Source organism: Diceros bicornis, chromosome 16, assembly GCF_020826845.1.
Source record: "Diceros bicornis minor isolate mBicDic1 chromosome 16, mDicBic1.mat.cur, whole genome shotgun sequence".
NCBI classification, from domain to species: Eukaryota; Metazoa; Chordata; class Mammalia; order Perissodactyla; family Rhinocerotidae; genus Diceros; species Diceros bicornis.
In genome coordinates this window covers 30,576,912-30,594,179 of record NC_080755.1, presented here as the reverse complement: position 1 = coordinate 30,594,179, position 17,268 = coordinate 30,576,912, and the positions used below count along the sequence as shown (strand labels likewise).

General features: G+C 44.7%; 1 protein-coding gene across 3 annotated transcripts in view; it reads right to left on the bottom strand.

Moving 5' to 3' along the window:
• The window catches only part of FHOD3 (formin homology 2 domain containing 3), a 457,851-nt gene that overhangs the window by 157,349 nt on the left and 283,234 nt on the right, over positions 1-17,268 (bottom strand). For all 3 annotated transcript variants that reach the window (XM_058557016.1, XM_058557014.1, XM_058557015.1), the window contains exons 7-8: positions 11,607-11,718; positions 4,531-4,625 (exon numbers count right to left, since the gene is read on the bottom strand). In XM_058557016.1, coding sequence (XP_058412999.1) covers positions 4,531-4,625; positions 11,607-11,718 — 207 coding nt within the window. The remainder of the gene's footprint in view (positions 1-4,530; positions 4,626-11,606; positions 11,719-17,268) is intronic.

The window sequence follows — 17,268 nt, the reverse complement described above, 5'->3', positions numbered from 1 at the left end:
CACTTGAGGAAAGGAGGTGAGTTGACATTTCGTGTTAGACTTAAAATTTTCTACACAACAGTGTGGAGGCCAGGACGAGGCACAGAGAGAGGCCTCCGGCAGTCTCCTCACCTCTCGGTTCCCCTCCCTTCTTCTTCCCTTTTATCCCTGCTGAGAGTCAACTAAGGTTCTTTCACTCAGAAGTTTCTAGAGGGGTTAAATTCCTAGACCTAATCCCCATTGCCTTAGCAAGTCCAACCGTTTTGGGTTGGGGAAATTACTATTAAATATTAAACAATTAGGTCTATAGAACCAAATAAACTCAGGGAGCCCTTGCTCAATAATAGGCCCAGAACCAAGGGTATTAAGAGGTCATTTGTCATTTCCACTGTGAAAATTTGCACTTGAGCCAAGCCTACATACCACCACTTCTCATGTGTGGCTGCAGGGGAGATGGCCTTCTGCCACAAACAAATACAGCTTCTTTCTCCACCTGCACAGGGAGGGGACTATACAACCTAGAAACACACATTCACCTTTTTTCAGCTGATTCTCTAATATGCTCAGCACATTTTGCCACTCTCCCACCTCTCCCTGGACCCTGTCCTCTCATTTCTACCCTGACACCTCACCGCTAAGTTGCCTACTTCTGGCAAAGGTGGCAGCTGCTCCAGAAAAGTCTGAGAAGCAAATGTCTGTTGACATTTTCACCCTCAGATGACACTCATGACCCCCTTCCTGTTTTCTCTCAGACCTTGTCTCACCAGGGCTTGCGATAAATAAATCTTTATGGGCATCTCTCAGAGGGAGAAATCTCTGTCCCAAGAGACATTTTATTTTCCTCTCCCTGAGTTTTCACTGATTCCATCAAATCTTTCTTGTAGGATAGAACCAGTGTGGCAAAAGTCTGGCCACAAATGTTCATAGCAACATTATTTGTGAAAGCCAAAAGCTATAAATACCCAAATCTCCTTCCATGAGTGAACAGATAAACAAGTTGTGGTGTATCTATGCAATGGAATACTACACCACAGCAGAAAGGAGTGAACAGTCAATACATGCAACAACATAGATGAATCTCAAAGGCATTATGCTGAGTGAGGGAAGCCAGCTTCCAAGGGTTACATCCTGTATGATCCCATTTGACATTTTTGAAATGACAAAGCTACACTGATAGAGAATAAATCAGTGCTTGTCAGAGGTATGAACAGGGGATCAGGATGTCACTATAAAAAGATAACATGAGGGAGATTTTTGGGGAGATGGAACTGTTCTATATCCTAATTGTGAAGATTATCCATAACTATATATGTGTTAAAATTTATACAGCTAAATACCAAAAGAAAAAAGTAGATTTTACTATATGGTCATTAAAAAAACAATAAAATACAATGTAAAAACAGAGGCAAATACTCAGCATGAATCCCATCCAGGTTCCTTATCCCCGGCTCTACTGGAGCATCTTCCCTCCCCCGGGGTCCCTGGGGCCCTCCTTTTCCAGTGCTCCAAGCCAGCCGCACAGTAACGCCTCCTGTTACTCATCCTCCCATCTGCCTCATCCTGTTCTACAAGGTGGTCAATATCTGAGTGCCCCTGTGTGGGCGATTCCCACTGAGCGGATGTCAGCTGGACCAAGACAGGGCATTATATGACTTCGTCTTACAGGGTGAGAAATGGTTAGTTTCTGACGCTCCTTCATGTCTTGTGACGACATGGGGTCAGAGGTAGGGAGAAGAATGGGAGGATCAGTCTGTATCTTGGAAACCCCCTATTATAATATCCCTGTTTAACAAAAGGAGCAGACTTCAGTCTCAGAATCATGAGCAGGCTAAAACTTAGTACCGTTGTTTTGTCCTAAAAATGTTAATTTTTTGAATTCTGTATTATTAGGCCATCTTTTATTTTGTTGCAAGTTAGAAAAGCAATTCCCCAGATTTCAGAGTCTGAATTTTTTCCAGGCCCATATTAACATTTCAATTTATTATTTTCTTTGGGATCTCAAAAGATTTTACTCACTGAGGCAATAATCACGACTAAAATTTAACATAAGAAAAACCCAGTGTGGGTGCGGGCGGTCAGTGACCTTTTTAAGGAAAGGATGACATCTGGAGGAACGTCTTCAGGACCTTCCTGGACTTCTCGTGGGCCAGAACTACCAAAAGATGAGACAGGACTGCCAGAAGAGAAAGAGTAAGTAAGGAATTCCTGGACATTAAATGCCATATGATGCCAAGGAGAGTGTGACAGGAGCTGGGTCCTTGCCAGTGATTGACAGCTGATGCCCACGCCACGCGGATGCTTCTGGGATCATTAGATCAGCCAAGCACCACCTCTACCAATAAGACGGACAGCATTACAACGGAAAACACTGTGCAAGAGTGAAAATTCTATTTTTGCTGAATTCAGTGTTTTCCAAAACAACGTCAGTGACTGAAAATGACAGGAAATAGATGACCTTAATCTTAATAAACCAACAGAAAATTGCTTTAAAATTGCATGGTAAAATAAACTCACAAATAGCTTTGAAAATAAAAACAGAACTCTCAGCATTATTCTACAGAAAAGTGGTGCCCATTCTGCACCAGAACTGTAGAATTGCCTGTGTCCTCATCAACAAATGGCATTTCATTAAAAAGCAATCATTGCCAACGGGACCCGGGCAAAATGTCTTGCTGTTTTACTAGATATTTCTTTTAATCTTGGTAGGTTTAATGTTGTTCATTTTTCAACTGGGTTCTAATATATTTAGGGTAGTATCATTTTCTGCCCTATATTTTGCAATTTCCCAATTTGTCACTTGCCTTTATCTTTTATTTGTGGTTTTCATTTTACAAATAACACTTTTTATAGTTTTATGCAGTGAAATATTTCAGTCCTTTCCTTTGGAATCTTTTTGACTGGTTTTATTATTAAAATAACCTTCAACAACCAGAAACCAATTAGTCTTCACCTCTAGTTTCTTCTCATTTTTCTACAGTTTGATGTGTTACATCCAACATTTTAATCTATCCAGAATCTGCGTTGGTTTGCAGTCAAAGTATGTTTTTGTCCCTTTCCACTTAGCAAAACATCTCCCAATCATGAATGAAACTAATGCATCCCCATTGATTTCGATCACAGGGTAAGTTGTTCTGAGCACTGGAGTCTGCTCAGAGGCCCTCTGCTCCAATCATCTGTCCGCAGAGGAAAGAGCCAAGACCATATTGTTTTAATTCTTAGAGTTTGCACATTTTAATATCTAGTAGAAGTTACTTCTCATAATTATACTGCTTTCTACCAGTTTATCCCCAGTTCATCAGGAGAAATGTTTCTCCAGTTACATTTCAGGAAGAGACTCTGGGTCTTCTCTGAAGAACTAGCGATCACTGCAGTTGGTACTGTAGGCCTGGGCCCAACAGCCTAGAGGATACAAAGGCAGGCCCACGGGGTGTTTGATGTGGTGCCTGGGCTCTAGGGCAGAGTAATCTACAGGAGGTAACCACCCCACCCTCCCTCAACTACTGAGGAAGGGACTGAGGCACCAGAATGGAGGAACTCTAGTCCTGAGAGCGGGCTGTCCCAGGTCAGCATAGAACCCATTGCCAGAGCAGTGCCTCTGGCCATGGACACTGAAGACTGCCACTGCCCTGTGAGCGAGTGACGAAGGAGGGATGTGATGGGAGAAATGGGAACACAAAGATGTAGTCACCATCATAAAAGTAGGATGGGACTTGCCCCCAGGAATCCTTATCTCACCCACAACAGCCAGAATTCAATATTCAGTGGAACAAGAGCACCTTCATTTCTTCCTGACTGTGAACTCTTCTTTTAGAGTAAAACTTGCTAACTGGTATTCTTAAGGAAAAATGTTTTTAAGGGGACATCTTGATAGGAAAAGTAGTCATAAAATTCTCACTGTCTCCTTTCTTATTTTATTAGAAAAAGATCAAAGCACAGAAAGCACGCAGACACTCACAGGCCTGCACGCGTATGTGCACCAGCACACGTACACACACACCATGCGTGGGTGTAAAGGGATTTCTCCTGTGAAGAAGCACACTGCAACCGTGGTTCCCGCCACCATGATGGGGGTCCACATGATGTGGCTCTTATTCAGAGGGCAAATTTTAGATTTTCACATTTTATTAGTTCCCTAGGGCTACTATAACAAAGTATCACAAACTGGCTTACAACAACAGAAATCTGTTCTCTCACAGCTTGAGACTAGAAGTCTAATATCAAGGTGTTGGCAGGGCCATGCTCTCTCTGAAGGCTCTAAGGGAGGATCCTTCCTTGTCTCATCCTGGATTGGCTGCTGGCAATCCTTGGCATTCCTTGGCTTGTAGATGCATCACTGTAATCTCTGCCTCTTCCTCTATGTGTGTCTCTTTTCCTCTTCTTTGACGACACCAGTCATATTAGATTATGACCCACCCTAATGATCTCATCTTAACTTGACTACATCTGCAAAGACTATTTTCAAATAAAGTCACATTCACAGGTACAAGGGGTTAGGACTTCAACATATCTTTTGGGGGGACACAATTCAACCCATAACAAACATCAACCAACCTTGTTAACTAAAGTCATTGCATAAACCAGCAGCTCTGTGTCGACCCCATCTTTTTCCTCCAGGATTTCCATGATATTTGACCAAGGCTTGACTCCTATGAGTAAAGTAAAAATCATTAGAAACAGTAATTCAACACTCCTTATCCAACTCACATCACAGTTTATCCAAACACTTATCACCCAATGGTGGCAGTGTAAAGTGGATTTAAACATGCTTCTAATTACTGGACAATATACCACGTCATCCTTGTCCACTTGAAAACGTATACTCTTTAGTGTCAGGATGCCTATGTATTTGCTTGACGTTCCCTTCATATTAAACATGTAATTATTAAAAATCCATTTATGTGCAGATTTTTAGGTCATGCACTTCACTCTCTGAGTATGGAAACTCTTGGTAAGTACTCTCTGTATGTCTGTCAGTATGCTATGCTCTGATCTGAAAAGAAAGGGGATGAGGGAGATCTTGACATCCATCCTAGCAGTAGACTCCAAGAAATAACAGCGAAACGTTCATCTAGCAAACATTTCAAGAACAGAAGTATATTATCTCTACTCAATCAAGGCACAAATACTGTTTCAGCCAGTTCAAGCATCAACCAGGTACAAGGACCTGAGTCTAGTAGGATGCTGCCCTCAAGAGGTTTATATCTAATGGAGCAGTTAGGTATTAGCATAAGAACCCATGTCAGCATAGCATAAATGCTCTTAAAAGGCAAAAGCACTTAGCTAAGCCTGTCACTCAGCAAGGGGGTTCTCTTGCAGTGGGGATGGTCATGGAAGGCTTGGTGCAAGAGGTGGCTCCTAAATGGGGCTCTGCAGGTATAGGCTCATGGGTGGTTATCCCCTGACTCCAAGAGAGGGCAGGAAAACCCTTCACATTCAGGACCGACAAGCCAAAGCCAAGGCCACAAAGAGGACACGGCACCCTGACCCAATTTCCTATGCCTGAGATAAATATTTGAAGTGAAGTATTGCCTTGCCCTTGGCATGGTGGTATGGAAGATAAAGCTCTTTCCTGCTTTCTCTATAAAGATCTCAAAGGGATGCTTAATTTTACTAATAAAAGTAAATTCTAAAATAACCTAAACCAGTGGCTTCCAAATGCTGGTTCTTGAATGGATTATGTCAGAGCTGATTTTCTGGCCTTGAGAAGAAAAGATCCTCAAGGGCAGCGATGGTATCTGTCTTATCCCTGCTCTTAGCACAGTACCTGACTGGTACTAGGTGCTCAGTAAAATGTCTGCTGAGTAGTGAAGGGATATCTCCAAGAGGGCATGAAGTGGGTTAAGCTGGAGCAATTATAGAAGAACTAGAGGGGTAGAGGAACACATAAGAAAAGGAGAGAAGACAAGGGAATTTAAGAAAGGAACAGGCATCTATTATACAATGTGAAAGACACAGATGTAGTTTGATGTAAAGATCCGTTGGCTCTCCCAGCAAGGGAACAGAAGGCCTTTTCCTTTGGCCAAGTTGCCCAGTTGGTCAGAAATGGGTGAGCTTCTATAACCCTTTCTAACTCAGAACACAAAAGACGACCCTTCGCCTGCTAACTGCTGAATTATCTTCTTGCTGATATTTATCATCAAACTATTTTGGAGCCCACATCTATCCTTCAAATCCCAGCAAAGTAACCATTTCCGCCCTCAAGACAGTCAATCAGTGTCAGTAGGTCCACGTGCAGTTTAAGCGCTCCAAGTGGCTCTGCTTGTGTTTATAACAAGGGCAACTTCTATCGTTCACGCTCAGCACCCAACCTCAGTATAAAATCCATGTTCTACTGGGTTACCCAGCTGTGGTTAAAGCGAAGGCTGCGCAGGAGAGAAAGCACTGAAGCTAAGAATTTCTAAGGGTGCTAGTGGGCCAAGAACTGCTTTTTGGTTGCTTACTTTGGAGTCAAAGATACCAAACAGGGCCTGGGGAAGGAAGGGCAGCACCCTGGAGAGAAGGAAGTAGCCAGATTATATCTCCTCTGTCTCTCACAGACACACACATCTGTGCACCATTTTATCCTTTCTAATGAAAACACCCAAACACTGGCTTACTTTAATTGAAAAATATGTTCTTCAACTGTGATATCCGATTCCCTTATTACCATTTAAGGATTTCAAGTCTAGAAACTTGCATATATTCATACACTATTGGGATGAATGTTCACTCTCCTTTGATTGTTTTGTGCCAGAAAATGGGAAATATTTAGAAGAATGAAGGTGAAGGGGAGGAAACATTTTGGTTCAACACAATAGCCTTGGCAGGGCTCCAGCAGGTCGACGGTTGCACCAGCAGTTGCGACTTTCCCAGGAGCTGCCACCTGTCAGAACTAAGTGGTCCAGTTCATCTCACCACCACCTTTGCTTGCTCCATACAGTGTTGTGTGCGTGTGCATGTGTGTGTATAGGTAGGGGGTGGTCCTGTATTAGAGTCATAAACCATATCATCTTATCCCTTCACATAACAGAGAAAGAAACTGAGCCCCAAAGTAGTGGAATGAACACAGGCTCAGGAGATACGTCTAAATTGGAGTGATGGTATCAACCTTAGAGGATTACTGTGAGGTGTCATTGAGATAAAGCACTCTGTCTCTTTCCCTTAGCACTGATGGAGTACATTAGGAGACAATAATTTACTTAACCACTATCATCTGTCTCTCTCCAATTCTATCCTCCTCCCTCAGCCCCCAAACACTGGAGTGAGTGTAGGCTCCGTGAGAGATTGTTTTTTCCCTGATGTTTGAAAGCACATCATTGATTCTTAAATATTTGTCAAATAAATGAGTTTTATATGAAAAATGCTTAGCATGGAGTCTGTTACATGGCTGCCACTCAAATATCAGTAGCTGTAACTGGAATGGCAGTTGCTGGTGGTGGTGACACCCATGCTTACTCACAGACCTTCTACATAGGCTCCCAGGCCAACCCTTTCTTCCCACCAAGCTGCAGTGGCTCTCTTAACCCAGAATAAGCACAGAATAAATTGCTCAATACTTTCTCCTTCTTACTTTCTCCCTTGGTACATGTATTAAGCCCAAAAGAAAATATGATATTTAGTCTTGTGCATGAGTTGGTCTAACACTCGAACAGAAGTTCGCAGCATGTTCCACATCTTTCAACATGATTGATAAACACACCTAACATATATAATTTTGCTATAAATAATAATGGAAACAGAGCTTGAGTTCTGTCAATCTGTAACTTCCACCATGCTTTGTGCATTCTTCACAGATCAATATATCTTCGAGCAGAAGTCAAGAGACAGGATTGCTTGAAAGGATGGATTTTTTTCCCGTTAATCATGTGTGATACACATGTTTAAGAATTATGTCATATCTCATCACCTCACGTTCAAATTGAAAATGGAACTTCTTAAAAAGCAGCACTGAACCAAATTAGTGGGATTCAAGATTTATGACTGAAATTTCAAAATAAGTTACCCAGGCTGGCCACTTGCCCTACTCTCGGTCTGAGAGGCAAGCCCATAGAGACAGAGGGAGGGGCACCCTGCCCAGGGAGCAGAGGGTTCTCAGCTAGTTGCCTGTCAACCACCACAGAGATGATCTCAAAAAGAGAGCCTCTGATGATGGCAAAATGACAAAGCCAGACTCTCTCACGGGCTTCCCTAAGCGCTTACTGCCTTTCTCTCTTTCTGCCAGGCCCTGTCCACTAGAAAGGGAAAGGGACTTGAAGACGTAAGCAAAAGATGACCAGGCCGGCCCCATGGCTTGGTGGTTAAGTGCGCGTGCTCTGCTGCTGGCAGCACGGGTTCGGATCCTGGGCGCGCACCGACGCACCGCTTCTCCGGCCATGCTGAGGCCGTGTCCCACATACAGCAACTAGAAGGATGTGCAACTATGACATACAACTATCTACTGGGGCTTTGGGGAAAAAGAAAGAAATAAAATTAAATTAAAAAAAAAAAAGATGACCCAACTGTCTGAGCAGACAGGTGTGACACTGTGCCATGCCCCAGAGACTAACTGGAATCTACCTTTTCATTCCAGTCCCTGAGCAAAAGTGCCAATTGCTTAGATCAATGGAAGCATTTTAAATTTCATTCATAAATATGTATTAGTCCCTATGATAGACTTAGACCCCTCAGCTTTTATCCTTGATTTCTAACTGGCCCACTCTTGGCTTAAGAGCAAATTGTCCACGCTCACAGAATGAATCCTTCTGGTTAACCCACGTGCGGCATGCATGATGTTTATAAAGCAGCCAGAGAAATTTTTTCTGGGACAACTTCATTTGCCGTGGTGGTGGTCAATTTTGAGGACCCATAGCTGTTTATTGATTTTCTTTGCTGATTCTTTAAATCTGATAGTTTTTATCATTTAAAAGAATTCCTTTCTATTAAAAAAACAAACAGTCTATACTTGAACATGCCCATTCTCCACCCTATCCCCCAGAGGAATGAATCTAAAGCCACTTTGAGGAGAATTTATAGTTTATTCATTAACTTGTGAACAAATGGACATGTTCGGTTGGCCCTCAGTCACCTCTGGCATCTCTGTCTACTCTCTCACCAGTTGAGAGGGAATTGGAGGCCTGCTTCTAAACCTGCTAGGTAAAAACCCACCTGGAAGTCATGTTGCTCTCTGCAGAACACCGTGACATATTTACATGTTTAATTCCATCACAGGACTCAAGAACAATTTTACTAGCAGTAAAATAGGATGAGGTATTATGTATGCATTATAAAATCATGGCCAAGACCACACATGTCTTTAGAGAAACACGCTATTGAACCACGTGTGATAAGCTATGTCTGAGTTTTTTCCATTATTCTGCTCCTTTTTTTTTAGGCTGCTAGTACTCAGTAGCAGACAGATGATAGCTAAAATTTAAGAATTTTACAGGCAAAAATCATGAAGTTGAGAAAACAATCCATTAGCTGCTTTTTTTTTTTTTTTTAACAAATTGGGAAAAGATGGCCATCATTTCATCTTGGAGGAAGAGATGCAGTACAGCAGAGAGCCTCTGGCTGGGCTGGTAGATGGAGTCTTGGATGAGGGGTGTCAAGCCTGGGTTCATCTCAGGATCACTCCTCTATGCCCACATGAAACATGAAGTCCAAGGAAAGAAACTCTGAGCTCCCAAGTCAACGAAGCCAAAGGAGAACCCCAAGGTCATGAGAAAGCTGTCCCCTCTAACACAGTCCCCATGACAAGGTCCCATGTGTTACCTGAAATTTAGGGCAGGAAAATGAAGAGTCCATTAATTGTCCTAAAGTAATCCCCAGAGTTAGGGTATGGAGTATGACTCCTTCAAGGATGAAAAAAAGAATATGCCTTGCTGTCTTCCCTAACACCCACCTTTGGCCCTAAACCTCATTAACTGACCTGGGAAACAAGAGCCCTGTTTTCTGAGCCATTGGCAGTCTTCATTAATGATTCTCAGCTGGCCCCATGGTCTGCTCTTGGCCATAAAGTATTTCAAATCTGGCACCAGATGGCAACATGCTGTGGTAGAAAGAAATGCACAGACCTGCCCTGGTCCGGGACCCACCTTCCAGACTCACAGCCCCTGACTGTGCACCAAGGTTTGTCTCTGTCACACACCCCTACACAGGCCTGCAGTTGCCTGTAATCCACCATGCCTGGGGCTGACGTCTGCCTGTGCGTTCATGGAAAGGTACGGGAGCACAGTTTATGGTCCTGGATGGCTTTCATTAACTTATATTCAAACTTTCAAAGAAACTAGTGAGCTACTTTCTTTTGCCTTTGGATTCAGCACTAAAAGGTGGGTCTCTGAGCAATGCTGAGTCAGAGACACAAATGGTTTGCATCAAAGAGGGCTATTTAGGCCCCTTGTTTCTTTTTGACAGTTGTATCTCAGCTGATTTGTGCATAAGTGTGCAGGCACACATACATACATACACACACACACACACACACACAAAAGAAACCATAAGGAACTACACCAACTAGTTAACAACAATTATCCCTGTCTGTGAGATTAGAGGTGATTTTTCCATTGTCTTCTTTATATTGGTTTTTCCAAATTTTCTAGACTATTACTGTCATAATCATAAAAAAATGTTATGTTCTTTTTCCTGAGCCTTTGTGGGGATGACAATAATAATAATAATAATAATAATAATAATAATAATAATAATAATAATAATATTGTCCTACTGGGGAGCAAACCAAACATTTTTTAAAAAGGACAAAACAAAACAAAGAACCCCTAGCATTTTAGCTTCAGGACTCACAATATTCTAGGGGCCACAGCGTGTTACACACTAAGCCAAATCCAAAGCTCATTCTTCATCAAGTGTTCATGGCAAGCCTGCCCGCTGCAGGCCAGTGAGGTGATGGCACATCAACACAAGAGAAAGACCCTGCTCTGGAGCAGAGTGCACATTCATGAGAGATGGGCAATAACGACGACAGAGAAAAGGGACATACGGTGGTGGGGGGAGCTTTGAGAGCATGTGACCATCTAACTCAGTAGGGAGGATGTAGTGCAGGCCAGGTGGGAGGTGGGGGTGGCAGGTGGACAGGGGCTGTATGGCGAAGGGTTTGGACCTAATCCTGTGGGCACTGGGAAGCCACTGTTAAGTATTAGATAGAGAATGATGTGAGCAAATGTGTGTTTTAGAAGAATCCTCCAATAGCAGAGGTGAGGTAGCACTTCCAGAAGGCAAGGGCCCCTAGTAAGGTAGGACATGGGATGGAGGGAGGAAGGGGGAAGTTGCAAGGAACATCTCAGGGTCAGAGCCAATAAAGCATGCGTGAGGGGATGGGAGGAAGGAACCAGGGCAGCCCAACAAGATGGGAAAGGGGAGAAGGAGCTGGTTCTGTATGTGTAGTGGTGGGGGCTGGGGATAGAGTGTAAAGCTAAGCTCAGGGTCAGATCTGTCCTGAGTGAGCCCACGGGTGCTTTTCTTTGACTATCAAACCCCGTTCCATGCTCAACCTTTGTATACTTACTATCCTAAAAAACGTTTCCTGCAGGGAGAAGTCCACACGAAGGGAATTCCGTTCATTCTTAATTCTGTTTTCAACATGTAAAAAGTGGAAGTCTTCCCACATTAGACACTTTTTTCCTTGATGAAATAAGTGGGTGGGGACCACTCACCTCTTTTTGTGTCGACAGCAGAGACAGCCTGAATCAGAAGAGGTGCATTTGACTCCGAGTACTCCACAAAGACGAGAAGCAGCTTCAGGGCTGTCTTCACCACCAGGCGGAACTGTGCAGAAGAGATAAAACCATCATGTCGCTGCCACATGGCCGTGTGTGCCCGCAGGCGTGGTCCTCCTAACCACAGCTAGCTCCCAGCACTTGCTTCGGCCCAGGTTCTCTTCTCAGCAATTACACAGATTCCCTCATTGAAGCCTCAGAAGGCAGGTATTAGAATTATCCACATCGCACAGATCAGGAAACTGAGGCAGAGGCTACCCTGCCCAAGATCACACAGCTAAAATAGAACCAGAATTCGAACCCAGGGCCTTTGGCCCCAGAGCTCACACTTATAGTCTCCCAACATCTAAGGTAGTAGCTGCTGAGTTGGTTACTTCACTTTATCCAGCCTAGAACATTGTGAGGGAGGAATAAGCACAATCCTCACTTTTCTGGTGAGGATGCAGGCACAGCGGGTTGAACGACTTGCCCATGGTCACAACAGCTAGCCCGGGTGAGCAGGAATCTGAACCAAGTCCAGTTCTTAAAACTGAGCAGGGAAGGCTGCCTGGGGCCTTAAAGCCCACACTCGCTGGGCCCAGGGCACAGCATCTGTGAGGAGCCACACACAGCGGGGGCCCTCCTCCACAGAGTCACAGGTCACTCACCCAGAGAGATTCCCAAGCCTCCCAAGCGCAGCGCACCCAACCCTGGGACTGTGGCGGGTCTCCAGGGCAGCTTTCCCCACCACCTCACACCCCCAGATGCTGCTGCTGCAACCCTTCACCCACAGTCTCCTTTCCCAACCCCATTTCCTTTAAAGAACCTCCTCCTCAAGAAACTCATACACCAACTGCCTTCCGGAAATGGGTTCAAATCATGCATCTAAGAAACAGCAACCCCACCTTGGCCTGTGGGCCTGCCCCCACGGAGAGTGACACTTTCAAGGGGAGAGGGGCTTATTTGCACTGTGTCTGCAGGGCCTGGAACTGCACTTGGCATGGAGTGGGCTCAGCAAAGTTTGCTCCTTGAATGAATGAATCAATTAATGACCAGTTAATCCACGACCCTCACCTCCATCATCATGGTTGTGGAGAATCAGCTCTGGGTTCTCCATTTGCAGCCTGAGGAAGACCTAGGGTCTCCTAGAGGCATCTGCTCACATCAAAGTATTAGGGACATTGTTGACTCTACAGGGAACTTGGAGCATTGTGTACTCCACAGGGAACAGTGTAAAACCACCACTCACCCCACGTCATTTCTCCAAAATCACCCAAACACCTCTACCCTCTTGCCCTTTCTCCTCTGTCTTTCTTCCCTAATAAACTGTTCCACATCTCTTTCCAGCCAGCGCCTCAGTTGTTCTCAGCTCCCCTTTACAGGAAAACTTCTCAAAAGAGTTACCGTACTTCCCGGCTCTACTTCCTCACTTCCCATTGACTCCTCAACCCAATCTGATAGGGCCTCTATCACTATCACACAAATTAAATTACTCTTGTCAAGGTTACCAATGGCCTCCATGTTGTCAAATCCAGTGGTTACTTCTCTGTGTCCATTTTAGCTCCACTCTCAACAGCACATGACATAATAAAATGCTCCCTCCAGAAACAATTTCCTCCCATTGTGGCCAACCAGTCCCCTGCCTGAGTGGCCAATCCTTTGCTGGCTCCTTTTGGGCACTCAACCGCTAGGCAAGGGAAGGCCTCATAGTTCACTCCTACGCCCTCTTCTCTTTCCACACACTCTCTCTAGGTGAGTTCATCCAATCTCTTGGTTTTTAATTCCATCTATGACTCAATGCTAACTGTTGCTCTCCAGGCCTGACCAAACTCCTGGGCCAGTTGGTTGCACACCCACCTGATCCCTGACATCTCCACTCAGATGCTGATAGGCACCTCAAATTCAGTGTGGCCAAAAGAGAACGCTTGATTTTCACTCATGCTCACTCCGTCCCACCCACCACTCCCAGCCTGTTCCCTCCACAGTCTCCACCTCAGTACAAGGCCCTGCTATTCACTGAGTGGCAAGGGGGAGTCACCCTGCACTTCTCTCACCCCATGCCCACAAGAAATCCATCCGCCAGTGCCGACAGAGCTTCCTTCAACAGCTGTCCTGACTCCACCCACCTCTCCATCTTTCTCTCCACCCTAGACCACTGTGAGAGCCTCCTAAGTACTTCCGGCCTTGTCCCCCTGAAGTCCATTCTCCAAATTGCAACCAGAGTGACCACTGCACCCTGAACGCTCCAATAGGTCTGCATCACCCTCAGGATAGAATCCACTCCTGCAAGCTTTCTCTCCTGGCCTCTGTGTAGCTCTGTGACCTCCTCTCCTGTCACTCTCCCTCCTGTCCAGTGTTTTCTAACCATCTGCCTTTCTTTAGTTATGTGACCATGCATTGTTAACAATACTAAAGCTTGTTCGTGATTCAGACTCTTCTCATTGGCTAGTCCCTAACCAGTAGCCACGGGAACGGGCTTTTCCTATGCTTTAGCGCTGAGAAATCTCCCCTCATGGGAAATGCCTTCCTGACTACTGCATCTAAAGGAGCCGCTTGGTCACTCTCACATCACCCTGTTTTATTTTCTTCACATCTTTTATCATGAGCCTATATTCCTTTGTTGCCCTCGACTAGAAGATAAGCCACCTGGTGGCAGATATGTTGTTTTATCTGACACACCGGAAACAGCATCTGTCACTGAGGAGCTGCTCAGTCAGTATTGCACCTGAAGGGCAAGGTGGCATGCGCTTTTCACTGAGCTTTGTTCTTCAAATCCAGCCCCCTCATGTTGTGTGCAGTAAGTCACCTTGGCCCCAGCTTCCATTTCCCACTCCATCACAATCCTCGGCAAAGCCGAGGCCCCTCAACAATAGTACTGAGGACAAGCACTGCCTTGGGTCTCCATTCTCATGGCTATGTCCTTATCACAAGGGAAGTGAGTTCTTTTGAGGGCTGTGAACTCTTCAGAGTGTTTTCACCTTCATAACTTGAGGCCCACATTTGGTCCTTTGCTCCCTGACTAGGAATAGACTAAATTCCAGAGTATTTTTCTCAACAACTACAAGGTTGGGGGTAGGAAGGGAAGGCACGGTATAATGAACTGTGCTATCTTTGTACATTTAGAGCTGAAGAAATTTCTTCAAGTAAATAAAACAACCCAGCAAGTCCAGGCTTGGTGACTTCCTCAGTGGGTAGACTATCATTATGTGGTTTAAGCCTTAATGCCTTCCTGGGAAAGAACCTGGCTGCTGCCCAACCCCACTGGCCCATTAGCTGTTCTCAGCAGGGGCCCCCTTACGCTCATCGCATCCAGGTTCCTTCTGGGCAGCTCTGTGGTCATGGGCCTTGGTCTAAACAGTCCCAGGGACGAGAATCCTGTAGTCATTATTTCTTATGAGGCTAATTAAGAAACCACTGTTTTCTAAAAAAGTCTTCTTTTTCTATTGGTGTCAACATGCCTATTCATGTCATCATCTTTGCTGCAAAGGCTCTGTTTGGAGCTCTTCTGGCACTGTAATTTTATTTTTTAAAAATCCCCAAATTCTTCTGATTCATGATTTTAGGTTTCTATGAATTTGGTTTCTATTGAGTCTAAGTTTATGTTTATAAGCCTTACTAAGTAAAGTTAGTAACAAATATATTACATAAACTACTTTAGAAAAAAGAGAGCATTAGAACATTAACTTTATGGAAATGCATGGTACTAGGGACAAGCATGCCCTAACTACTCATCAAAATACATCCAGCAGGACTCCTCCTCAGAAATACCTTATAGCATTACTGCATAGACTTGAAAGTAATAAAAGTACATTACTTCAAAAGATTTCATCAAACCCTCATGTATCTAGAAATCACTTAAATTTGATGCCCTCAAGCATCCGGAATGCAGTCAAAACCCTCCAAAGCCTTGAAACAGCCACAATGGAGGTCACACGTCCATTCCTCCAAGTCCCAACAGGCTGCTCATCTCAAAGCTCTTAAAAATCTGTACTTGGTGCCACCTGCACACATCTGAGACACATTCTAATAGGAGTGGCTATTGAGATTCCCAGCCCACATCTGCTGAGAAGAGGCAAACCAGAAACCAGTGATGGATCAGGAGAGGCAGGCCAACTGTGACAGCAAGAGCGAAGATCAGGAATGAGGAGGGTAGGAACAAGCTGCACCGATGCCAGCGCACACACCACTGCATGGCTCAGACCCCAAAGGCTTCTCAAAGGAACATGGCAGTGTCACTCCAATCTGAATCATCTGATTTTCAGATCTGCCTGCCACTCCTTCATGTTCTAATGAGGGGTTTCATTGCAATGACCAACAGGCTCAAATACCTGCCTATCTGTCTAGCATTGAGGGAAAATCAGTAAGAATTGATTCTCATTCTTATGGAGCATCAATCGCTTGGGAAGATAAAGCAAGCAGTCACAAAACAGCTACACAGAGGTGCAGGATAAAAAGAATCAGCATCAGAAGCAGTGGTCCAAAGACAAATGGGCTGACATGGAAAGAGCAAATTCCCCACATCTGGAGGTTCTGAGTGGCCGCTTGCTAAGACTGTTGCAGAAGGAATTCAGAACCTGGATGGGGTGAACTGGCTCACTTCATTTAAGGTCCTTTCCAATCCCAGGATGCTCTGCTTCTTCTTTAAATGTCTTGGTGCCTTCCAGATGCCCAGCACCCAGCAAGGGTCCATGAGGGAGTAACAAAGACACAGCCCTGCCTTCAAGGAGATGGTCATCCCGCTGCCGAGAGAGGATGCAGAACACCTCCACACCACACAACTGAGAGCGTTACTTGTACTAGAGGCCCTCAGAGTCAGGTTGCTGAGGACAGAGGGCACTTCCCAGAGGACAGCTCTTACAGTGGGGAGGAGACTCCGCCAGACAGGCTCAGAGCTGATCGAGCCGCCCTTCCAGGCTTCCATGGAGCAGAAGAGCTGTGTGATGGCATTTGGGTTCCTGCTCACACAAATAACCCCACTTCCTTAGGGCTGGAGGAAACACACTGGGGGCCAGATTCAGCCTTTGGGCTACATATTACCTACTTTTTATATAATTACATTCTAGGGAAAACTAATATTCTATTTTAATGCTGTCCATTATAATAAATTATACTTACATGCTTTAAAACATGCCGCTATACCACAGCATATAACAGGAACCCGAGACAACCCCTTCTCATGAGGGGAGGAGAGGAACACGCAGCCAGCTCTGAGGTCTTGTGCTTTGTATAAGTATTCAGCGCATTTTGGAGGCGACTGGTCTGAGCTTTACTTTCTGCTACAGCTATCAGTTTGCACTCTCTGTTCCTACTTCGCATAAAATAGAAGCCAAGAGTCTTCAGAGGAACAGAGATGCCTTTTAACCCAGGGATGTGACATTTGTCAGGTCAAGCCTCCATCAGGGGACTCAGCTTCCAGACTGCATAAACAATTCAGGACTCCCAAGTCACCTCCATGCCAGGGAGGCTGCGACAGAGGGTAGGAGGATGGTGTCAACACAGTGTTTTGCTGTTTTTTTTTTTTAATTTTCTGGGTCAACCCACAGGTAGGGTATGGAGTCAGCCTGTACAGAACCCAGTGTCTAGGTTTTAGATAAAATGTAACCACCAGATGTATGGAAAA